The following is a 20220-nucleotide window of genomic DNA, read 5'->3' on the forward strand; positions in this document are numbered from 1 at the left end:
TATACGGTAAACAAGACTAAAAATGCATGACGCGCGACGGTCTGCTAATTTTTTAGTGTATGTATAAATAACTATCAAACGACGTGATAGCATCGCCAATTACACACACACACACACACACACACATATATATATTTACATATGTGTATGTATGTATGTATATGCATATACATATACACATACACATACACACTATTACTATGTTAGAAAAATATTTATTATGTTTTCATTATGCAGTATCTTGATGGAATTTTTCAATATTTTTTTTTACCACTTAGAAAATAGTACCACTTAGAAACATACAAAATAGTATTTTATTCATCATATATTACTAAAAAATTGTATTATAATTGATTGAGATTGATTCGATATAATGTGTAAATATTCCCTCAATTCTTAATATTTTTTTAATATTAATTTCATCAAACATGTTAAACATAATAGTTAAACGCAATATATTTGATTATTTAAACTAATCGAAATTATTATAATATTTGTATATTTAATATGCCGTATATCCGAAAGGAAAAAGTACTTTTTACAAACGATATGTAATTTTTTCGCGAAATGCATGCGAGTTCTAGATTATTTAGAGCTTATATGGTCACATCTTTTTATTTTTAAACGTGTGTTACATTTTTTTATTTTAAAAGTGGAAGAAAATGTAAAAAAAAGATATTTGAAAGAGGAAGAAGACGCAAAAAAAATATTTGAAAATCTACGGCATTCTACAGTCTCCACAAATCACTTTTATACTTATCGATTGTTGGTTAATAATACTTTCTTTATCAGTTGGTATTTTAACATTTCATTACACCGTTAGATGTCTCGCAAATAGAAAACGAACTTTTAGGACATACAAAAGTATATTGATTTTTCTAAGCGTATATTAGGTACCTCATCTTTATTTTATTAGAATTATTTCTTTTATTAGCATTCAAGCAACAATAATTACACTTATTATGAGTAATAGTAATAATTCTAACAAGAAATAATCTTCGTATCGAAGTCTTAAAGCCACTTCGAGTAACTTTTACGATCAACTTAATCGGCATTTAACCTGTCAAGGCGGGTAATACCCGCGCATTTCGTTAATATTATCTTGTTAGTATGAATAAAATTAATAATTCTTTTATTGTTTGACACACACACATAAAAAAGAAGATTAGACTAAGAACAATGAAATATGGAAATTTTATTGTAGGCAATTAATATATAGTTCTAATTGAATGAAATTTAATTGCCGATTAAGTTAATCAGTATTTGATTCGACTGTGGCTATTAAGATAATATCCTGATCTTTAACACTAATTGGTTCTTATTTATTATATATTCGCATAACAAAAAACATCTAATAACTTTTGACATATTTTTTAAATTGAACGTAATTTCAATATATCTCCTATTGCGTGTCGCGAATAAATATATTAAGGATCATTATTTTTGCGTTTTTAATGAAGTCATACACGGATTTTAATCTTCGTCCCGAATAAAACATCTCTACACGTATTTCTGTTGGAAAAAAGATTAACAATCTAAACTCGCGGTGGTATGTGAAGGAGAGAGTGTCACAGGTGTCATCGAGGAAAGTGATCGTTCGATGGATTGTATCGCCGGGGCATGTTGCTTGATCAACATATGTCGCAACGATTGGGCTTCCTCTCGAAGAGTCACTATCTGCGCCTTGAGAATCGCATTCTCGTGCTCGAGCATCGTCGCCCTTAGAGCAATCTGTGTAAGTATAAAAGCGACAATAATTAAAACTTTATATTTGCATAAACTGAAACTATATCCATCGAAAATATTGAATTTATTACGTCGCGTTCGCTATTCTTAATCTTAAATATATTCTCTCTATCACATCGACATTTGAAAGAAGAATCGTTTTATTTTGTTCTTACGTGATCCTCTCTGATTTTGCGAGCATCTCGCGACTTCTTCGCTGCCTGGTTATTCCGTTTACGTCTCTCGAAATATTTTTCATCTTTTTGATCGTCCGGGATTGGTTTCTTTTCGCTTCTAGGTCTTCTGTGAAGAGTGTTTATGCCGTTTGTAGTGATGAAGTGACGGTTCGTGGCACCTGTTTCGTTATCGGTGATGAGATAATGTGTTTTTAGTATCACTATGTACTCGATACACTTTTTAACGAGGTAAAAGCAAAAAAAATGCCCCGGGTGAGGATCGAACTCACGACCTTAAGATTATGAGACTTACGCGCTGCCTACTGCGCTACCGAGGCTGTTAACTTGACGTGCTTAATCAATAAGTAAATAGTAAATGTCTCTTCATGCAAATATATAATATATTTAATATTTAATATATTGAAAATTTATTTAACAGAAGAACTTCACATGTTAAGGTAAAATTAGCTTACCCGAAGAGGATATCGAGAACGGTTGAGGTACGCTCAGAGATTGCATCAAAGGTGGCATCGCTGCTAGAAAAGGTGGTTGAAGCAAAGTTCCTGGAAGTGAGAATGTTGCCGGCAAAGAAGAGGATGTTAACGGCGAGGATGAAGAGTCCGCTGCCACGGAATTCGTTAAAATATCAGGTTCGACGAAATTATAATCTCGAGATGGGTACGCTTCGTACCTACACAAATCTGTTAATGAAGACGAGAATTTTATCAATTTCATCCAAATATTATGCATTTGATTAATTGTATTCGTCTATTTTGTATTATTAAATGTAAAAAAAAAGAATTGATTCACTGGGAATAAGGACTAGAAAGTTTAGGTAAAGTGCTATCGACCGCCCCTGTGGCCTAATGGATAAGGCATCGGTCTCCTAAACCGGGGATTGTGGGTTCGAGTCCCACCAGGGGTACATTTAATTTTTTTTTTATCGTGATAAAAAAGATATAAATTATTAATACTTATGAGAAACTAAAGATATTGTAAAAATGATAACAAGACCTGTAATAATATCTTTGCTATACGAAATTAATTTTTATATAAAAATATGTATAATAAATATTATACACACACATACTATATATATATATATATATATATATATATATATATACACATCTCATATACAATATCTCTACTTTTCTATATATCTATTAATTTTTTAAATAACATTACTGTGATATTTCATCAAAATTAAATTCCATAAACTAATTATTCATTTATTTCCGCTCTTTATTCCAGGATTAATTATACGAAATATAGTTTGCTTATTCGCTTGATTGATGGAAAATTTATTTGACACTTGGAAATTTCGCCAACAAAAGCTGAAACTTTTACTCCAACCAGTTGTATACATCATGAATGTATGTACTACTATGAAACATGGGAATGCGAATGTCGTGATAATACGACTTGTCGAGGTTCGTGCGAAACAGTGCAAACGTTAACGTCCGTACAAATTGCCGCGGCTTACAGTTACAAGTCGTAAAATTCGCTTAGACGTTAATTGCTCAAGCGGCAGTTACATTTTTAGGGTACGAGATCAATGTAATGGCAATGCTACAAATGAGACAACTCTGCTTGTAATAAAAACAACCTTGCAACCTTGCAAAATCAAATAGATTTGATGCACAATTCATGTATTTCAGTATACAGTATTCAGTATATTTAAATGTAAGTATATACAAAAAATATTATTTATGTGCTGTAATATGAACTATATGACTTATAATGAGAGAGAGAGAATTTTAATACAATTATATGTATATGTATACATGATCTATTGTATATGAAAGAAAGAATTACAAAAGGAGTTATAAATAACATAAAGTTAAATAATACATTTTATTGCAATTGCAGGTATAATAATTATAAATTTTATAAATAATTATAAACACAAATATAGATAAATTGAATTAAAAAAAAACCTCCACCGTGACAATGCTTTTCGCATTGCCGTGACCAGGATTCGAACCTGGGTTACTACGGCCACAACGTAGGGTCCTAACCACTAGACGATCACGGCTACTGGAGGAGTTAAGACAGGATTGGAAAGTATTGTAGATCAAGCCAGATGTCAGTCAACTTGCTCGCTTATCCGTAACGAAAGTAACCAAGCGTATAATACGTGACATTATATATATTATATTTCAAATTTTTTTTTTCTCGTATAAAATAGTAAAACTAAAATAAAACTAGTATAAATCAGAAGATAAAATACAAAATAATTTATTAATACATGTAATACAGGCATAAAATTATAATATTTTTATTAATATTTTACGCAATAAATTAATAATATATAGATAATGCTTATATGCGATTGAAAATGAAATTTTAATGCGTTATATATAGGATTTCTAAAACTATCGACAAGAGCAACGCAAGCAAAGAATATGATCATGTATGCTTAAATAATTTATACATTGTAAATATTTTTTAATTTAATACAATATAAAATTTAAAACATATTTAGTTTGTTCCAGAATCATTTAAAAATCTGCGATAAAGAGGACACTTAGTGATTTTGGACTGCTAATAATCTGTTTTTCAACCAAGAACTTTAACACACGCTTTACGCACCTGAGTTTGGGGCGAAGAGACTGTAACTTCGCAAGAGATGTAACGCAGAGAATGCACCAGAGACTGCGTTTCCGGTGCACATCGTCCTCGCATGAGAGTGTGAACTCATTGCTCGAGAAATATTCTCTTCAATATTCACAATGAAGGTAGACTTCTCACATTTTTCTGATCGAACAATAAATATTTATTTGCTCCGAGAAACGTGTAATATATCCCATTTGCTTAAATCATAAGTAATGTTTCATAGCATATTTTAAGAATCGTTTCAGGCATAATCGTGACATAATCGCATCTTTCATTAAATCAAAAGATTTCGCTTGTCAATAATTGTATCCGTACTCGATCACAGCAAAAGGACCTATTCTCAGCAATTATCTTCCCTCTTTATCTTCTTCTTCACTTTATTTTATAATTTATTTCATTATTTATATACGTTTTATATAAAATATTATATATCGGATTTTAGATTCGATAATTTATATCTTTGATAATTTTTTATCAATGTAAAGTTTCTTCGGCGGCAAACTATATTCCTTGTATACTCTTTCACTCCTATACTCCTCCAATTGCATTATTTCACTATTTATATATACGCATTTCACATACATGATTAAAAATAATTTAATAAATTTATTGATAAAATTTTTAATTCTACATTTTATTTATATTTTCAATGTTCACAGATCACTTATTGCATCGTATCAAAAAATATGAAAATTTATCAGGAGTTGAATATTCATCGATTGATATTACAAATTCTATCTCGCAAAGATTTAGATGAATTTCTTCGAGAAAACTCTGAACTTTTAAAGAATACCATAGATTCGTCGCTGCGGCGATCAGCTAACAACTCGGCCCGACTACTTTGACGCGCCGCATCATGTATCACATGTTGCAGCATCGCGAAAACATATGTGCGAACAACAGTGGATTCGTTGGGGACGACGAATATCCCGCCTCCAGGTACATGCGCACTTACTGCGCCGTAAGTTGATTCGCTGCCGCGTCATTAGCGGCAACCAGCCAGACGCAGCTCTCGATAGTCAAGGAAGAACGCGGGCGCAAACCGTCTGACCAATCGCGATGTGTCATCTCTACGATCCTAAAATGATTGTAGGTATCGCGAGGTCGATCTACAAACCGCAGCATATATATGTAATAGGTCGCATAAATATTCCTGACAATGTGCGAAAAGACGCATTAAATGGAGTCGATGACAAGTTTTATAATGCTTTCTCGTTGCCCGTCTTGATCAATGTAAATATTAACGCGTTTATATTGTTTTTATATTATAATTCACTATTCCTTATCTATTTTGCATATTTCTGAAAGATGTTGAAGCATTTAAAGTCAATCTTTCAAACCTGTAATTCGTAAAACTCAGTTAAACTCAATCGATTTAATATTTGAAAAATAAATTTTATATATAAATATTCATTATTTATAAATATAATTTATTTATGAATATAATAATTTAAATATAAATAGTACTCATTATTTATAAATAATATATAATATAAATTAACATTTATATAACTTTTCTTTTCTATCAGAATGAATCAAATCTATAAGTCTGAATATATATGAATGTCAAATTTATAAGTTGTAGAATCCATTTGAAATATAAAATCATATTTGGACACTTTATGCAGATTATATAAAAATAATCTAATGAAGATAGGGCACTATAGTGCAATGTAAAATATTCATTGCCGCAAAAGAATAACGACCAGTCCCGCAATTTCAGGTAACCGGAGAGATTCTGATCTTCCAATCATTACGCTAGTATTATCTGCGATTCGTGTGGTTCATCGCTCGATGGTCGCGGCCTCGCAATGACTGATCGCCAACACTTATCGTACGTACACATCTGCGGCCTCGATCTGTAATTCTTATGACATGTGTAATTTTTAAAGTCACTTGTCAGTTATTATTTTTATTTTATATCATATCGTACATATGTATATTTCATTGAATGTATATTTAATATGAAAAAGGAGAAAAATGATTTTATTTTTATATTCCTAGAATAAATTTCTTCATACACATACATATACAAGATAATAAAACATAATAACACAAAAGATAAAAAATACGCATATATAATACGCTACATCTTACATTGCGAGCACTATAATGAGCTTATAGATCTAAGAATTATTAATAAGAATTATTAATTATTAATAATTATTAATAATTATTAATAAATTACCGAGAGAAAAACAATGCAATATAAATAATAAAAAAATCTTTTGTTGTACCATTATAGGTGACATGAATTTCTCTTCCTGATCTTTCTCCCTGCCATGAAGAGCTATCTCGAGACCACGCATTGAGAAGAAAGAAAAGTCACGAGGTCGAACCAGCGGCATAAGTTTGATCGAATCAGTATGGAAATTTAGAAACTTTTGCGAGCGAGCAAATTAATGCGATTCTTCGGCCGCTCTATTTTCAGAAATTACGATCTTCTTTCTCCATCCTTCTGGGAGACTTCGGGTGGCGATGCAGGTGCGAGTCTTGCACATGCGAGGAGAACGCGTTTATACGTATATATATGTCTCGCAGTCTCGTAGTCTCGCATAGACCATCACATAGGCATGCCACGTATAGATACGTACGTAGATGCCTTCTAATGTGCCTCTGGGACAGTCAGCACCTGACACTTTCACGTTACCCACCTACGTACAAATGTTTAATGCGCCGTCCGTAATTATTATGAAGCAAATTAGCCGGCGGCGTGCTGTATTAGATCGCTCTTCTTCCTTCTCCCCTTCGCCCTTCTTATTAATGTTGCAACTCATTTGTCCTGTAATTATCCTCTAACCCGCGATTAACGGTCAAGAGATCGATTACCTTTGTGTTTGCGATCGTGTTGCGCGGATATGTTCCAGGTGTTTCGCGTCCTTTGACCTTCGCAAACGCTTTTATGTATGTTATACCTCTTGCATTATCCGGACATGTATAAAAAACATCATATTGCCTAACACTTTAATTCGAATATTTTTTTTATATTTTTAAGTCATTTTTTATTTGTTTATTTTTTTTTAAATGAGAATATTATATATATAAAACATTAATACAATATATTTTAACAATAACAAAAAATATTGAGATTTGCAAGTGACCGGTACACCTGTACGCCGCTCACGCAACAATGTTGTAGATTCACATAAATTTAATTGGCAAGGGTCGGTCACACATGGGTGGATTAAATAACATCATTTAATATTGTAATATCTAATTTATTGCAGAGAGAAAGAAAGAAAGAGAGACAAGGAGCGGTAAGCTTTGACCACGTGGTTGTGATCCCACGACGTCGCAATTACAGGTGCTTTTTGAAACAATACAATATATCCTTTCTTCGTGAGTTCAGCATGTGCGAAAAATTAAATGCGTCCGGGTCATTCTCTCTCTTCGTCTATAAATAATTTGTTACCTAATCTTTCTATTCTTTAGATATAATTTTTTTTAAATACAAATTTTGTTTTATAGAAATTTTCAATTTTTCTGTCATTTTTTTCAGAGATCTAATCAAGTCTCTCTAGAAGGATTTGAGAAAATATATGTACTCATCTTTTTATAAAATTCAACCCTTGCGAAGGGAGATATTGATCGAAACTTACACATTATATGAGCTTGCTTCTTGTCACCCGCCTGTTCAGATCTGCTCGTTATCATTATGTGGCTGGATTTATGCTGATAACATGGGCCGCGCACAGTTCTGGGATCGGACCTGGTCGTGCGAACCCGAACACCTGTCGACGACCATCAGGTAACGTGACATCACGTCACGTGATGAGCCGGCGAGCTGGCAAACGCAGCCCCGGACCCACCCCTGACGACCCCGTGACGCGTCCTGACGGTAATCGGTCTAATCGACGTCCCGGAGACTTGTTCATAGGTACATGCATAAAGGATTCACGTGTGCGATGATTTTTCATTTCGCGAAGACCATTTATTTAAGTATATTCGGGATGTTAATATTTCCTTTCGCTGAAGGATTGTCATTATCATCTGATATATATTGATTGATCGTACGCTTTGAAAAAAATGTTATAATACAAAAATAATATATTTAATTTGTTGTTTTAGCAAACATCAATTAAAATTTGTATATGATCATAACTGAGAGATTATGTCGTGAATATCTCATAGACCGTATTATATCCGAGTAAGAAAGAATTGCATAAATTTTAACATTTTTTACATTAATACTCGATGCGTCAACATTTACAATATAATACTGTCCAAACTTTACGAAAATATAACATAGAGTACTACCAACGTCCTGTATCAATTCTGAAGAGTTAACGAGCATTTTCGCACGCGAAAATGCGGCCGCTTCTTCCTCGCGCGAAAAGAAAGGCGCCTCTCACACATCAAGTTCTTCGTTGTTGTACACCACGGAACAGGATGGTATCCAAGAAGGTCGCGTGTCTGCTCCTTAGTCTCGTTCCACCGCTGCCTTCCTACTTCACCCTCTCCCTCCATAGGAAGTATGAATTCTCCTTTCACCCTCGCGCAAAGTCACGTATCGTGACGCCCGTTGTTTCACAACTTAGACAAAGTTATCTCATCAAGTCGTCAGGAGGACGCCCTTTCCTTCCCTTCCTCTTTTTTACCCCTCTTCTCTCCCGCTCCAAGTCCTGATTAAACTTTTCTTACTTTTGCGGCTCGAGGTATTTATAATCTCGCGCTGCTCCGCGCCCTCTCAGAACCTCAGAATCGTTATCAGGGCTTAACTAATTAGCGGCATTTCGGCGGAAAAATTCATCGCTTTACTCGTTTTACGTTTTTTGACTTAACCAAATAATTACAACACGTTGATCTGATTGCTGTCTAATTCAGCATTTAATTTTCAAAATGATAAATATTTCAGGCAAAAAAAGTAATATATTATCACAGAGAGATCTATAAATATCGGAGCAATCAAAATCTCGCGAAAAGAAATACGATACTATAGACAAAAGATATTTTAATATTACTCTCCCGCTTTCTTTCAAAAAAAAGAAAATTTTTTAAAAATTATAATTTTAGGAATTAGACATGAAGGATGAGATAGAGCTTAACATCGAATAGACTTCAATGCCTGCGTTCAACGTGTCGCAAACACTTTACTTATAATCGAAGAAAGAAATGCGATTATGAAACGGGATGGAATGCGATTCGATTGGTCTGGTAAGAATTTAGAGGTATAAGATTAAAAGGTATAAGATTTACAATTTAGAGTCTCGCATCATTTAAAAAAAAAACTTTTTCCTAGATGAAAGCATCCGTAAAATGAGTCAAGCATGGATCAGCAGATACGAACGAGTACTAATGGATGAGACAGAAATCGCCACTCGCAAGCGAGCGACGTACTCCAAGCAATAGCCACGTCAGATAGAGAAAGGAGGGAAGAGAGTTAATCATTTAGACTATTTGCCCCGTTGGAACCAGACCATCTACAGCCCTTCAGTTCCCAGGCCGTTGGCAAATTGCGGCTTACCGCGCCGGCACCGGTTTTTATCCTCGCGCGCACCTCATCCAGGTAATTCTTGGCGGGCCCCGCTTCTCGTCGTTCTTATCGGAAACGGCGCGAAACAATAAAAACGAAATTGCCCATACCACCGTCGGCCGAACGTGGAAAAAGTGGAACGTGGTGCCTGTTGGAGCGCCATTCGCCGCGATTCGAGTCTTACCTCTTCTTTGATTCGTCTCCACCCGCTAGCCGCGTAATCTTATTTTATCGTATTACTTTTACGAAGCACATTAGTAAATCTCATTAGCAAGGAAACCGTAGTGTATAATTTGTTAACTTTTAGTAATACGTTAATGGAGAATCGGAATAATTTTAGGAACACAAACCAATTTTCTATGAATCAGAAATTTGAATTCTCTCTTTCTCTCTTTCTCTCTTTTCAACCTTTATTTTATTATATTTATTTCCAATAATTTATGCGAGATAAAAAGTTTATAAAAAAATAATATACTATCCATATAATAATGTTAATTATTTCAAATAATTAAATATATAAAAAGTTTTTTTACTCTCGCAAACTTTTTTCTTAATTCTTTCGCTTCTCCAATGCATATTTCATAGAGAAAGATTCGCGGACATCGCGATGATAGTACAACAATGCGCTATGTGGATTGATGGGAAGAATTTTTTTTTTATGAACTCACTGGGGGAATCGCGGTGAGCGTTTTGCAGAATTACCGTTATTATGAAAAAGCGATGTGTGTGTGTGTAATTTTATTATTATCGTATATATTATGGCGCGCTATATCTATTGCGTCTATGCCGTTCGCACATATAGAGCGACAATAATTTTATCATAATTCATACATAATGCGAAAAGCCATGTCTCTAGTCGAGGAAGCCGTCTGAGGTACCGATAATGTAAAAGTACTTCCGTGTATAGCACAGTCACGCGTTCACTGACTGCTCGCCCTATTAATATTTCACGTATGCACTCGTCCCCGCCATCCACGTGCTCCTCCTACTTTTTTCTCTCTACACCTACGCCTATTTACGCCCCTTGACCTCGCAGCACCTTGCGGCGGCAATCCTGTGGCGTTATTTCGATTACAGATCGATACCAGGATTGCGAGTCAGAGAGGACGACTTTCGTCTTTATCGAAATCCTTCAAATTTAAATACATACATAAAACCGTCATTTGTATCGGCATGACATCCTTAACCCTATCATACACGGTTCACATATTCGCGGCGCATGCTAAAAAAACAATGATATCTTACGTTATCTTAAATATTCGCAGATAGTCTTTAAAATTCCCTTTCGACAAACTTTAGAAAAAGTTAAAATTAAGTATTTCTCAACGTTCGCTTATAATAATTTTCAGATATACATATGTACATTTCAACCTGTAAAAATGATATTTTTTATTAATTTTTCAAATAACAGATGATCAATGATGAAAAATACTAAAAGAATGGAAGAAAAAGTCAATGCCATAGTTGATGAAATTCTTGATGAGGATCAAGGAAACGATTTCAATGTGATGCGATCTGAAAGTTGTCCAAGAGATTGTGAGGAACCAGATGATACGCCTAAAGAAGTCAGTTACAAGAAATTTTTTCATTTATATAATAATTATTTAAATCTTAATTTTTTATATATATTTATATATGATTATAATATTCAAGACTTTATTTGTATAAAAATCATGATTTAAGGATTGATAAAACCTTTATTAATCTTTTATATGTTATTAAATATGACATATCAAGCGTTTAGAAAAATTTAATAATCATTAAATAATTTTATCACATTTTTTTAATCATATTGAACAATTAAAAATTGTGTTAATTTATTATTTTCACAATTAAAAAATTTATAAAAATTATAAAACAAGAAAAAGATATTTATGCTGAAATAATGATTTTCAAATGCTAAATAAAATTTTTTTCATTATAGGCACTCCACCAATGTAAGTGCGGTGTAGAAAATTCGACGAGATTCTCACTGCGCGTTTTAGAGGCGATGCGCTCGTTACAGCGTGACTTAAACCAGCCGTCCACTTCCAGCGCCGATGACATCGTCGATTATATCCGAGCGAATTTTCGTCACAATGGCGATCTTTATGCTCAGGTGCGGACTGCGCTGAGGCAGGTCTGTTCTCAAGGGTTAGTTTTCGGCGAGAATTAACTCCGTCAAAGACAGCCGAAGGTCAGAAAGGCGGAGAGGATGCGTCTCTCGCGTGCTGAGGACGCGATCGCGTTTCAAGGCAATTACCCTACTATTGCGCAGTCTATCTTGTTTCCAGGTTATGCATCTATCGACCGATTTCGTTTATGATGTTAATTACATACAGCAAACTCATATCGTGCGATGCAAAATTATTTTAGCAAAATCTAATGCTCGAAAGATACAATCATAGTGAATCGCGATAAAAATCTATCTCATTAAATTGTGGTGCAAAATGCTATAAGAATTATATGCTTTAACAATAACAATTAAAAACGATTATTAAATATTATGTATATTAGATCCGAAATTTTTCTTTTTTTCTTTGTTTATAAAAACAATAACATAGTTTTCTTTTTTACAATATTTAATTCATTTTCAGAAGATCAAAATGATGAAAATTTATATATATAAATATCTTTTCCATCACGTTTTGAAACGTTGCGTAATTAATTTTAATAATATCTTTTTTTGTTTAAAATGAGTTAACAATTATGACTCTGTAACAGATTCGTCATAGAATTATTGAAAGATGAATACCACTTGATTGGTCCTGCGGTGAAATCAAATGGCTGTTCCTTGAATTGCAAAAATCGTATATCAATGGCAATAGACGACACATCAAGAAGACAAAAAAGTCTCAATAATCGCAGAAACGGTGTATGTCGTTGCGAGCGATTTCATAGAAGAAACGGACCTCCGCAAGACGCAAGATCGTTTCACGAGGAATCTCTCGGAAGAACATTTACCGTCGATGAGAATTCGATAGCAGAACCGAGGTTTTATTCAACCAGAATATCAGCCGAGGAAAGAAATAATGCGGATCGAGATACAGAATTTGATGCTGATGAATTATTACCCTCTTGTGATTGCAATGATTCGAATATCCGAGACGATCGTCGACAACGTGATATTACCGGAATACGCAAGATAAAACAACGTGATGAACATGCAGAACCGATTCCTGGACCTTCGAGAGATTTTGTGAGAACTTTTTCACCGATTCCAGACAGAAAGCCGAAAAAAGCGCGATTAGAAGATCGAATAGTACAACGGGCGGATGAAAATGACGAAGAAACTACTACAGAGGAAGATATGGATTGCACTTGCGATACAAACGAAATGACTCGGGTTATCCGAGATGAGCATTCGAGGAGACGACCTTTGGATCGTACTCGCGTAGTCATCAGGAACGGACAGCGGAATGGACAGCGTCGCAAAAGAGATGAAGAAAAAGAAAACGAAGAGGATGAAAAAGTGGAAGAGGAAGATGAAGATACAGAAGATAGTGCGTACAGGGAATTGAGGCCGCGAATTTCTCGGAGGAAGAATGCGGCACGTGAACGAGAATTGAAAAGATGGATCCGACGCTGTCGTCAAGAATGCGAACGACGAAAAGCGCGATAATCGCAAATCAAAGTTGAGTACCAATTAAATGTATTTCTACAAGCTTAAAAAATTTATCTAAACATTATATTCTTGATATATTCGTATGAAAATTATTTCGCATAAATTTTTGAAGACACAATTCAAAAATTATATGTTAATAATTTTTCCGAGTCTGATATTTTCAAATTCTTAAATGAATATGACTATTGTTTGAAAATTTTTAATTTTATATAAATATTGAATATTAATTCACTATATATATAAATGAAAAATGTAAAATATAAATTTTGAATGAATTAGGTATAAAAATTAATTTTTTTTTCTGTTGCATTATATTTAATAATTTATTGAATAATTCACATATATTTAATTTAAAAAAATTTACATTATAAATATTACAACAATCATGCTATGGCTTGGATTTTTGGATAATTAAATTTATTACAATCAAGTTTGCTAATTTTTTGTACAAATTACTCGGTATTACTGATGATGATACAGATCTTTTACATTCTTCGGCGAAAATCCCAACTTTTGCGAAACATATATGTTCCTATGTTGATCAATAGGAATTAATAATCCGGATTGTATACCATATAAAAGCGCTTCTTGGACGTACTGTTTTGCTCGCCTTCGTCCTAAGCAAAGAAATCAATCTGCCAATAATGAAACAATCTAGCAGTTTTTTTCATATATTTCTTTCCCCCCCCCCTATTTTTAATTTTTTGAAATGACGCCACTTTTCTAATCTCAAGAGTGAGAGAGATATAATTGGATTATTATAAACAAATTATATATATTATCTCTCTAATTGCCTATATATATTTAATATAAATTTATTGTTAGATAAAAATGTATACCATCGCAGACAGCTTTCGTATAATCGACAATATATTCTTTTGACGAGCTTCTAGATGTTCTTTTGCGAAGTACAAACTTATCCGACTTAAACTGCTCATTGAAGATTTCTTTTTTAAAATTTGTTCGAGGTATCGGTGGATCTCGTCCGTGAATATTTCTTTTTCTCGCGTGTTGTTTATAAAATCTGTTATATGCGCAATTTCGCTTCAATTTCTTGTCTCTGTTGGCACATTTATGCAAGTATTTATACACTAAATCAAATACCGTCGCTCTCTTAATATCCTGTCGAGGAAAATACTCTTCGTTTTTTTGTGCCGAGACAGCTGACCTATTTGAAAATGATTTAAATTGAGATTATTTATTGATTTATTGTTTAATTTTACAGTTAATCAATGATATGCCAGAAATTACTAAATGATTACTTATTTAGTATGAGTTCTCATTTAATATAAGAGAAAAAAAACATTTTTCGATCTAATATTTTTTATATAGGACGTTTTAACATATGATTAACCTGTACCCATGACAAAATTTAATGCGATTGCTGTGTACACTTTCGGGACGATAAAATTTCCAATCTCCGGTCATGATGAAATAACAAGTGCATAATCGTCATAAATTAAAAATATATATTTTATGTGCAGAACCGAGCAAAAAGAGAACCAAAATTTAGGTCTGCTCAGATTAACGATGTAGATTAACGGTGTCCTGAAATTGTACGCGTTTTTCTCTTTTTTTTTTTCGTTTTCTATTTCCAACTTCCAGTTTCTACCAACATTGTATAGGAATATAATAAAAAAGAAGAGAAAAAATGAAAATGAAATAAGAATATATATCATGAAACTGAAATTCTCTCCACCTGTAAAATCAATAAATATGATTACTTTTGATTGTGCTGTATACACTTCCGAATCTATCGAATTATTTCTCGTCTGAATTCTTTAATTATTTTCATGAATTTAATAAAAAGAAGAGTGTCACTTCCCAATTGCAATTCATATTATTTTAGATATTGTAAATGGAAGGTGTGTTAGATAATATGTACAAACTACTTATTAATAAACATAGATTCCTTGCATGTAACAAAAAAAAGAAAGTTAAAAAAACAACTCTAAATTTTTTCGCCTTTTCTTTTATTTAGAGCCAGAAATAAAAATTATGAGTTAACAACAATATTGTTGTTCATCAATGATTGTTGTTCACTTCTTGGGAGCTGGCTGCTTGGGAGCTGGTTGCTTGGGAGCTGGTTCCTTGGGAGCAATGGTTTTTGCAGTATCTTTCTCTATTTTCTTTGCCGGAGTTTTCTTTGCCACAGTTTTCTTCGCTCGAGGCTTCAATTGCTTAATTTTAGCAAGTTGTTGTTTCCTCCTCTTCTGAAGGATAAGAGCCTTCGATGCCGGTGCGTCCTTCGGCAATTTTATCTGTAGTGGATGGAATCAATCAATTAGTAAATTTTCTGATATATGACTATTATCACATTTTGCAATTGATTATATATATATATATATATATATATATATATATATATATATATATATATATATCAATAATACTAAAATGTATATAAAAAACAAAGACTTAGCAAAGCTGTACTTACGCCTCGTTTTTCAGCGAGAAGAAGATCCTTCTCGTGTTGACGCTTCTGCGCGGTCAAAATGGCAGCACGTTTCAATACAGCTGCATACGGATTAAGACGCAGCATAGCCCGTGTGTTGACCAACGGGTTCAATTTCTTCACTCTACGCACCACCTTCTTCCTATAATTATATTGAATAAATTGTAGACACCAATGAGATGTGTGATTGTGATCATAGGATTCACAATAATACATATCAATTATGATTAATCAATATTCATTTAGCAATATGAATATGAATTAATGTTTTAAATCAGCTTTTAAAATAGTAGTTTTAATATTGCTAGATTAAAAGGAAACAAAAATACGTTCATAAATTTAAAATGTTATTAAAATATGTATAATTTCTTCACATAATTACCTAGGAGCCCTTAGAACTTTACGAATTTCCTCAGACTTCAGAAGCCTGGATAGATCAGTATTGGCCATTTTGGGGAATGGCAAATTATATCCTTTCTTGAGTTGCGACTCCTTACGCCAAGTTCCATAAAGAGCATCTAATTGTTCAAAAGCAGATTTTGTCCAGATAACGAAACGTCCAACATGGCCACCCGGTGCCAATTTCAAAAGGTTCATCTTGTTAATGTTCATCAAACTAACGCCGGGAATGTTACGAAATGCTTTACGGATACCCTATAAGTCAGAAATTATTATAATTATGTGATTTGTAGATGATTTATATGAGATCTTATGACTATAAATTGTAGATAAAATTTTAATTTTAATACAACTTATGTCTATATAAGAAACTTTATATCAAACAATATATTATCTCTTGAAAGAAAGTTACTTACTTGATCTTGACCATAAACAATCAAAGGTCCACGTCGATGGATGCGTCGGCGATTGCGCATTTTACCTTTGCCAGCACGAAAACGTTGAGACTTGTATACCTAATAAAATAAACAATTACGAATAAAATATTAATTACAATATAAATAGTTAAAATTTAAAATTAAAGGAAGGTTTATAACTCAGTAGAATTTAATTAACTAGCTGACTCTCAAAGATTCAATTAATTGATTCTTTAACAAAATAAAATAGTGAATATCTTTGAAGCTCTTATACTATTATAGAAGTTTTTCTAACATATTTTGTAGTATTAAAAATGCATCAGAATAATACAGAAAAAAAGAAGACATTGTTTGGTGGTTCATACCCTTTGCTAGTAAGTGCAAATTTTAACTAGAAAAGAACGCCTGAATACCATACTTTTCTAGCACCTATCAGGAGCATCCAAACTAAATGTGCTTAGCAAAGATGCGGACATTTGTTGGTGCATACACATGTAATATAAAGAAGGTATGATATAAAAAAAGATAAAATTTAAAACTTAAACCTTTTGGATGTCATTCCAAGCTTTGATGCGTCTTAAAAAAATGACAGCTTGCTTGGTTTTTGTATATTCTTGGATTTTATCAGAAACAACCAGTGGAAATTCTGGAACTTCCTCAATCAAGTGTCCTGCATAAAATATATAATGTTATATATCAATTTATTAATCTTCATATAAAATATCAATAAAAATTAGATTAAATTAAATTTATATAAAAAAACTATAATTACTATTATTGATAAACCAATAATACTAATCGTAAATTTTTATCATTTAAACATGAGAAAATTTACATTGAAGCTCAAGAATATATAAAAGAGAATAGTAAGAGAGAGTAAATAATTATTGTAAATATATCCTATAATTCTATAATCTATAATAAATATATTCTATAATAATTTTGTACAATATTTTCTCAATTATTGAAAAAAAGTGCAAAGCAATTTTTAATAAATGTTTTTTTTTAATTATTATTATTTTTTTGGTGAAAATATTACATTAGTAAAAAGTACATACCTTTAGATTGCACAAGTGCAAAAACTCCAGATGCAGCAATTGCAGAAACGAGGGCATAACGTTTCTGATTGACATTGATGCGATGATGCCAGCGTCGCCATGGTTTGGTAGGAGCAAACATACGTCCACCTCGGCACATGTTACCAAACGCACCCTGACCAGAACGATGGGTACCACCACCACGTACACGAGGTATACGTGCCACGGCTCGTCCAGTGCCCCATGATTCAGCAGAGGTTTGATGACCTAGAAAATAAAAGCTATATTTAATAATTTTGCAGATCAAGGTACATATTAAATATCAGATCTCATAAATATATTTACCAGCCTCTTTGGAGACACAGTATGGTTGTCTACTATTCATAGACATTAATCGGTGGATGAAATTTACGATTTCTGGACGAATCGGAGCTTTAAAAACAGCTGGCAGAGAAATTACATCACCTGATACCTCATTCTTGTCGGTATACACCGTAATAATTGGTCGCGCCGTTGATAACGACTAAAAAGATATTGTTTGTAATAATTCAAATATATTAATAAATTAATTACACGAATTAATTAAATGAATAGAATTGTAGTAAGACCAGTTGTGCTAATAGATAATCTGAATGTGATTTTGCCAACAAAATCTCATACAAAGCTTCTTTATCATCTATAACAATTTATGGAATATATGATATAGAAGAAAATAAAATAGAATATAAAAATTCTAAATAAATTAAAATGTTAGATGTGTGTGTGTGTATGAACTTTTTGTATATATTTTATAATTATTTAAAAAATATATTTTATAATTATTATTTTTAAAAAATATAGAATTTTTTCCAATAGAAAATTACTAGTTCTTTAGGAAATTCTTTTATAATTATATGTATGATTTCATAAAAAATTGAGAGATCTCAACCAAATAATTCTCTTATAAAGAAACATATTTTTTAGTATTGTGTACATAAATTATGATATTGTTGATATGAATTAATCTTATATATTCTCAGAAATGTTAAAGAAAAAGATGTTATTTGTCTGCAAAAAGAATTCACATAAATTATTTATATTTTTTCATACGAAATTTTAATGTGATATGTAAACTATAAATCCTTCACTTTAAATATATTATTTTCTATAAACTAAAAAAAAAATCTTTTAAAAATAGACATTAATTTTTCTTTTTCTTTCAAGTATTCAACATTTCTTTCCCCCAAAAAAAAAAACTTATTAACTTGATAATATTTTGATAATGTTTCTTTCAGCCTAAAAATATTATTCAAAATTTAACATAATTCTTATCATTACCTAACAACTAACAACTCATTATCTAACTTTAAATACATTTGAGAGAATTGAGAATTTCATCTACCTTGCATCATTATACGGCATATATCACGAAAAAGTCAAAACCGATTATCACAAATAGAAAGTTCGCGAAAATCATTTTCGTCTATAATAACTTGATTAATCAAATTTCATGCTTGATTTTAATATTCCGACTTTCCTCATTTTATCACTCGACGATTTACAGATCTCGTAGATATTTCTTTTTTACACACACGATATCAATATCACGTAATGGCGGATTAACCAGATGTGCTGCCTCGATCCACGTGCTATTGAAAAGTGTTGCACATATACTAATAACTTCCTCGAAGAAGATCTCACGAACGTTAAATAAAACAAAATATCGTTAAAAGAGAAGAAGTAACACGGGTCGAAACATCGGAATATACTTGTTTTCAAGATATTACAAATGGTATACTGGAGTGTTATATCGCACTCGAACACGTGGGAGGGTGCGATCTTTCGGAACAAAGTAGTTCTCGCAAAACATGCGGGATCTGCGAAAGAGATTGCGAATCTCGATGTAAAGTGCGACATGATGATTTGTGTAACGAGAAATTAAATTCCTTACCATTTTGATAAGTCCTTCCTATAATTTTTCACGCATGAGACGCGGACTAACCCGACTGCGTCTTCACGTCTCGTTCGGTCACAAACAAAAAGGATCAGATAGAAGAGGAGCAACGTAAAGAGACAAGCTTAAAGCTGCGTTTATATCGATCGGGTTAGAAGCGACTTAAAATTCAGAGAAGCAAGACACATAAACACAATGTCGCATAATTGTCAAATAGAAAAGTATTTTTCAAAAACTAAAAATAAAATATTTCTATTAATATTTTTGAGAATATTTTCAAGATTTTGAAAATTCTCGATAGTCAATTGCGTGACAATTGTGTCCACCTGTGTTTTCTTGCTGGAAAGTTTCCGCGATTGGTCGTTCTCTGTACGAAGTGCAGT

At 32.5% G+C, this 20220-nt stretch overlaps 3 protein-coding genes and 3 non-coding genes across 12 annotated transcripts; 2 read left to right on the forward strand and 4 right to left on the reverse strand.

Moving 5' to 3' along the window:
• Nucleotides 1–1434: 1434 nt before the first annotated feature.
• LOC126850356 (transcription factor ces-2-like) lies at nucleotides 1435–4624 on the reverse strand. Its single transcript, XM_050593256.1, has 4 exons — nucleotides 4497–4624; nucleotides 2375–2602; nucleotides 1902–2080; nucleotides 1435–1731 (listed from the first exon to the last, which is right to left on the reverse strand). The coding sequence occupies exons 1-4, from the start codon at nucleotides 4603–4605 to the stop codon at nucleotides 1528–1530; spliced, it is 720 nt and encodes a 239-aa protein (XP_050449213.1). The 5' UTR covers nucleotides 4606–4624; the 3' UTR covers nucleotides 1435–1527.
• Trnam-cau (transfer RNA methionine (anticodon CAU)) lies at nucleotides 2167–2239 on the reverse strand. Its single transcript has one exon. It is a non-coding gene; the product is annotated as a tRNA-Met (tRNA).
• On the forward strand, nucleotides 2754–2826 carry Trnar-ccu (transfer RNA arginine (anticodon CCU)). The gene has a single exon. It is a non-coding gene; the product is annotated as a tRNA-Arg (tRNA).
• Trnah-gug (transfer RNA histidin (anticodon GUG)) lies at nucleotides 3868–3939 on the reverse strand. The gene has a single exon. It is a non-coding gene; the product is annotated as a tRNA-His (tRNA).
• LOC126850349 (arginine/serine-rich protein PNISR-like) lies at nucleotides 4509–13708 on the forward strand. 7 transcript variants are annotated; one of them, XM_050593236.1, is made up of 11 exons: nucleotides 4509–4642; nucleotides 5180–5753; nucleotides 6244–6354; nucleotides 6766–7424; nucleotides 7748–7824; nucleotides 8159–8397; nucleotides 9534–9674; nucleotides 9760–10026; nucleotides 11405–11558; nucleotides 11918–12227; nucleotides 12697–13708. In XM_050593236.1, exon 11 carries the CDS (start codon nucleotides 12791–12793, stop codon nucleotides 13592–13594), a length of 804 nt encoding a protein of 267 aa, XP_050449193.1. In that variant the 5' UTR covers nucleotides 4509–4642; nucleotides 5180–5753; nucleotides 6244–6354; nucleotides 6766–7424; nucleotides 7748–7824; nucleotides 8159–8397; nucleotides 9534–9674; nucleotides 9760–10026; nucleotides 11405–11558; nucleotides 11918–12227; nucleotides 12697–12790; the 3' UTR covers nucleotides 13595–13708. The 7 variants fall into 7 exon arrangements, with proteins under 7 accessions (XP_050449193.1, XP_050449194.1, XP_050449191.1 ...); XM_050593237.1 differs by having other exon boundaries at nucleotides 6766–7110; nucleotides 7748–8397; nucleotides 9534–9688; XM_050593234.1 differs by having other exon boundaries at nucleotides 6766–7110; nucleotides 7748–8397.
• Nucleotides 13709–14281: 573 nt separating this feature from the next.
• On the reverse strand, nucleotides 14282–19944 carry LOC126850296 (60S ribosomal protein L4). The gene is made up of 8 exons (XM_050593147.1): nucleotides 19835–19944; nucleotides 18250–18427; nucleotides 17926–18171; nucleotides 17413–17537; nucleotides 16868–16966; nucleotides 16435–16706; nucleotides 16035–16194; nucleotides 14282–15858 (listed from the first exon to the last, which is right to left on the reverse strand). The coding sequence occupies exons 1-8, from the start codon at nucleotides 19835–19837 to the stop codon at nucleotides 15637–15639; spliced, it is 1305 nt and encodes a 434-aa protein (XP_050449104.1). The 5' UTR covers nucleotides 19838–19944; the 3' UTR covers nucleotides 14282–15636.
• Nucleotides 19945–20220: the final 276 nt, after the last annotated feature.

Source organism: Cataglyphis hispanica, chromosome 6 (genome assembly GCF_021464435.1).
Source record: "Cataglyphis hispanica isolate Lineage 1 chromosome 6, ULB_Chis1_1.0, whole genome shotgun sequence".
Taxonomy (NCBI): Eukaryota; Metazoa; Arthropoda; class Insecta; order Hymenoptera; family Formicidae; genus Cataglyphis; species Cataglyphis hispanica.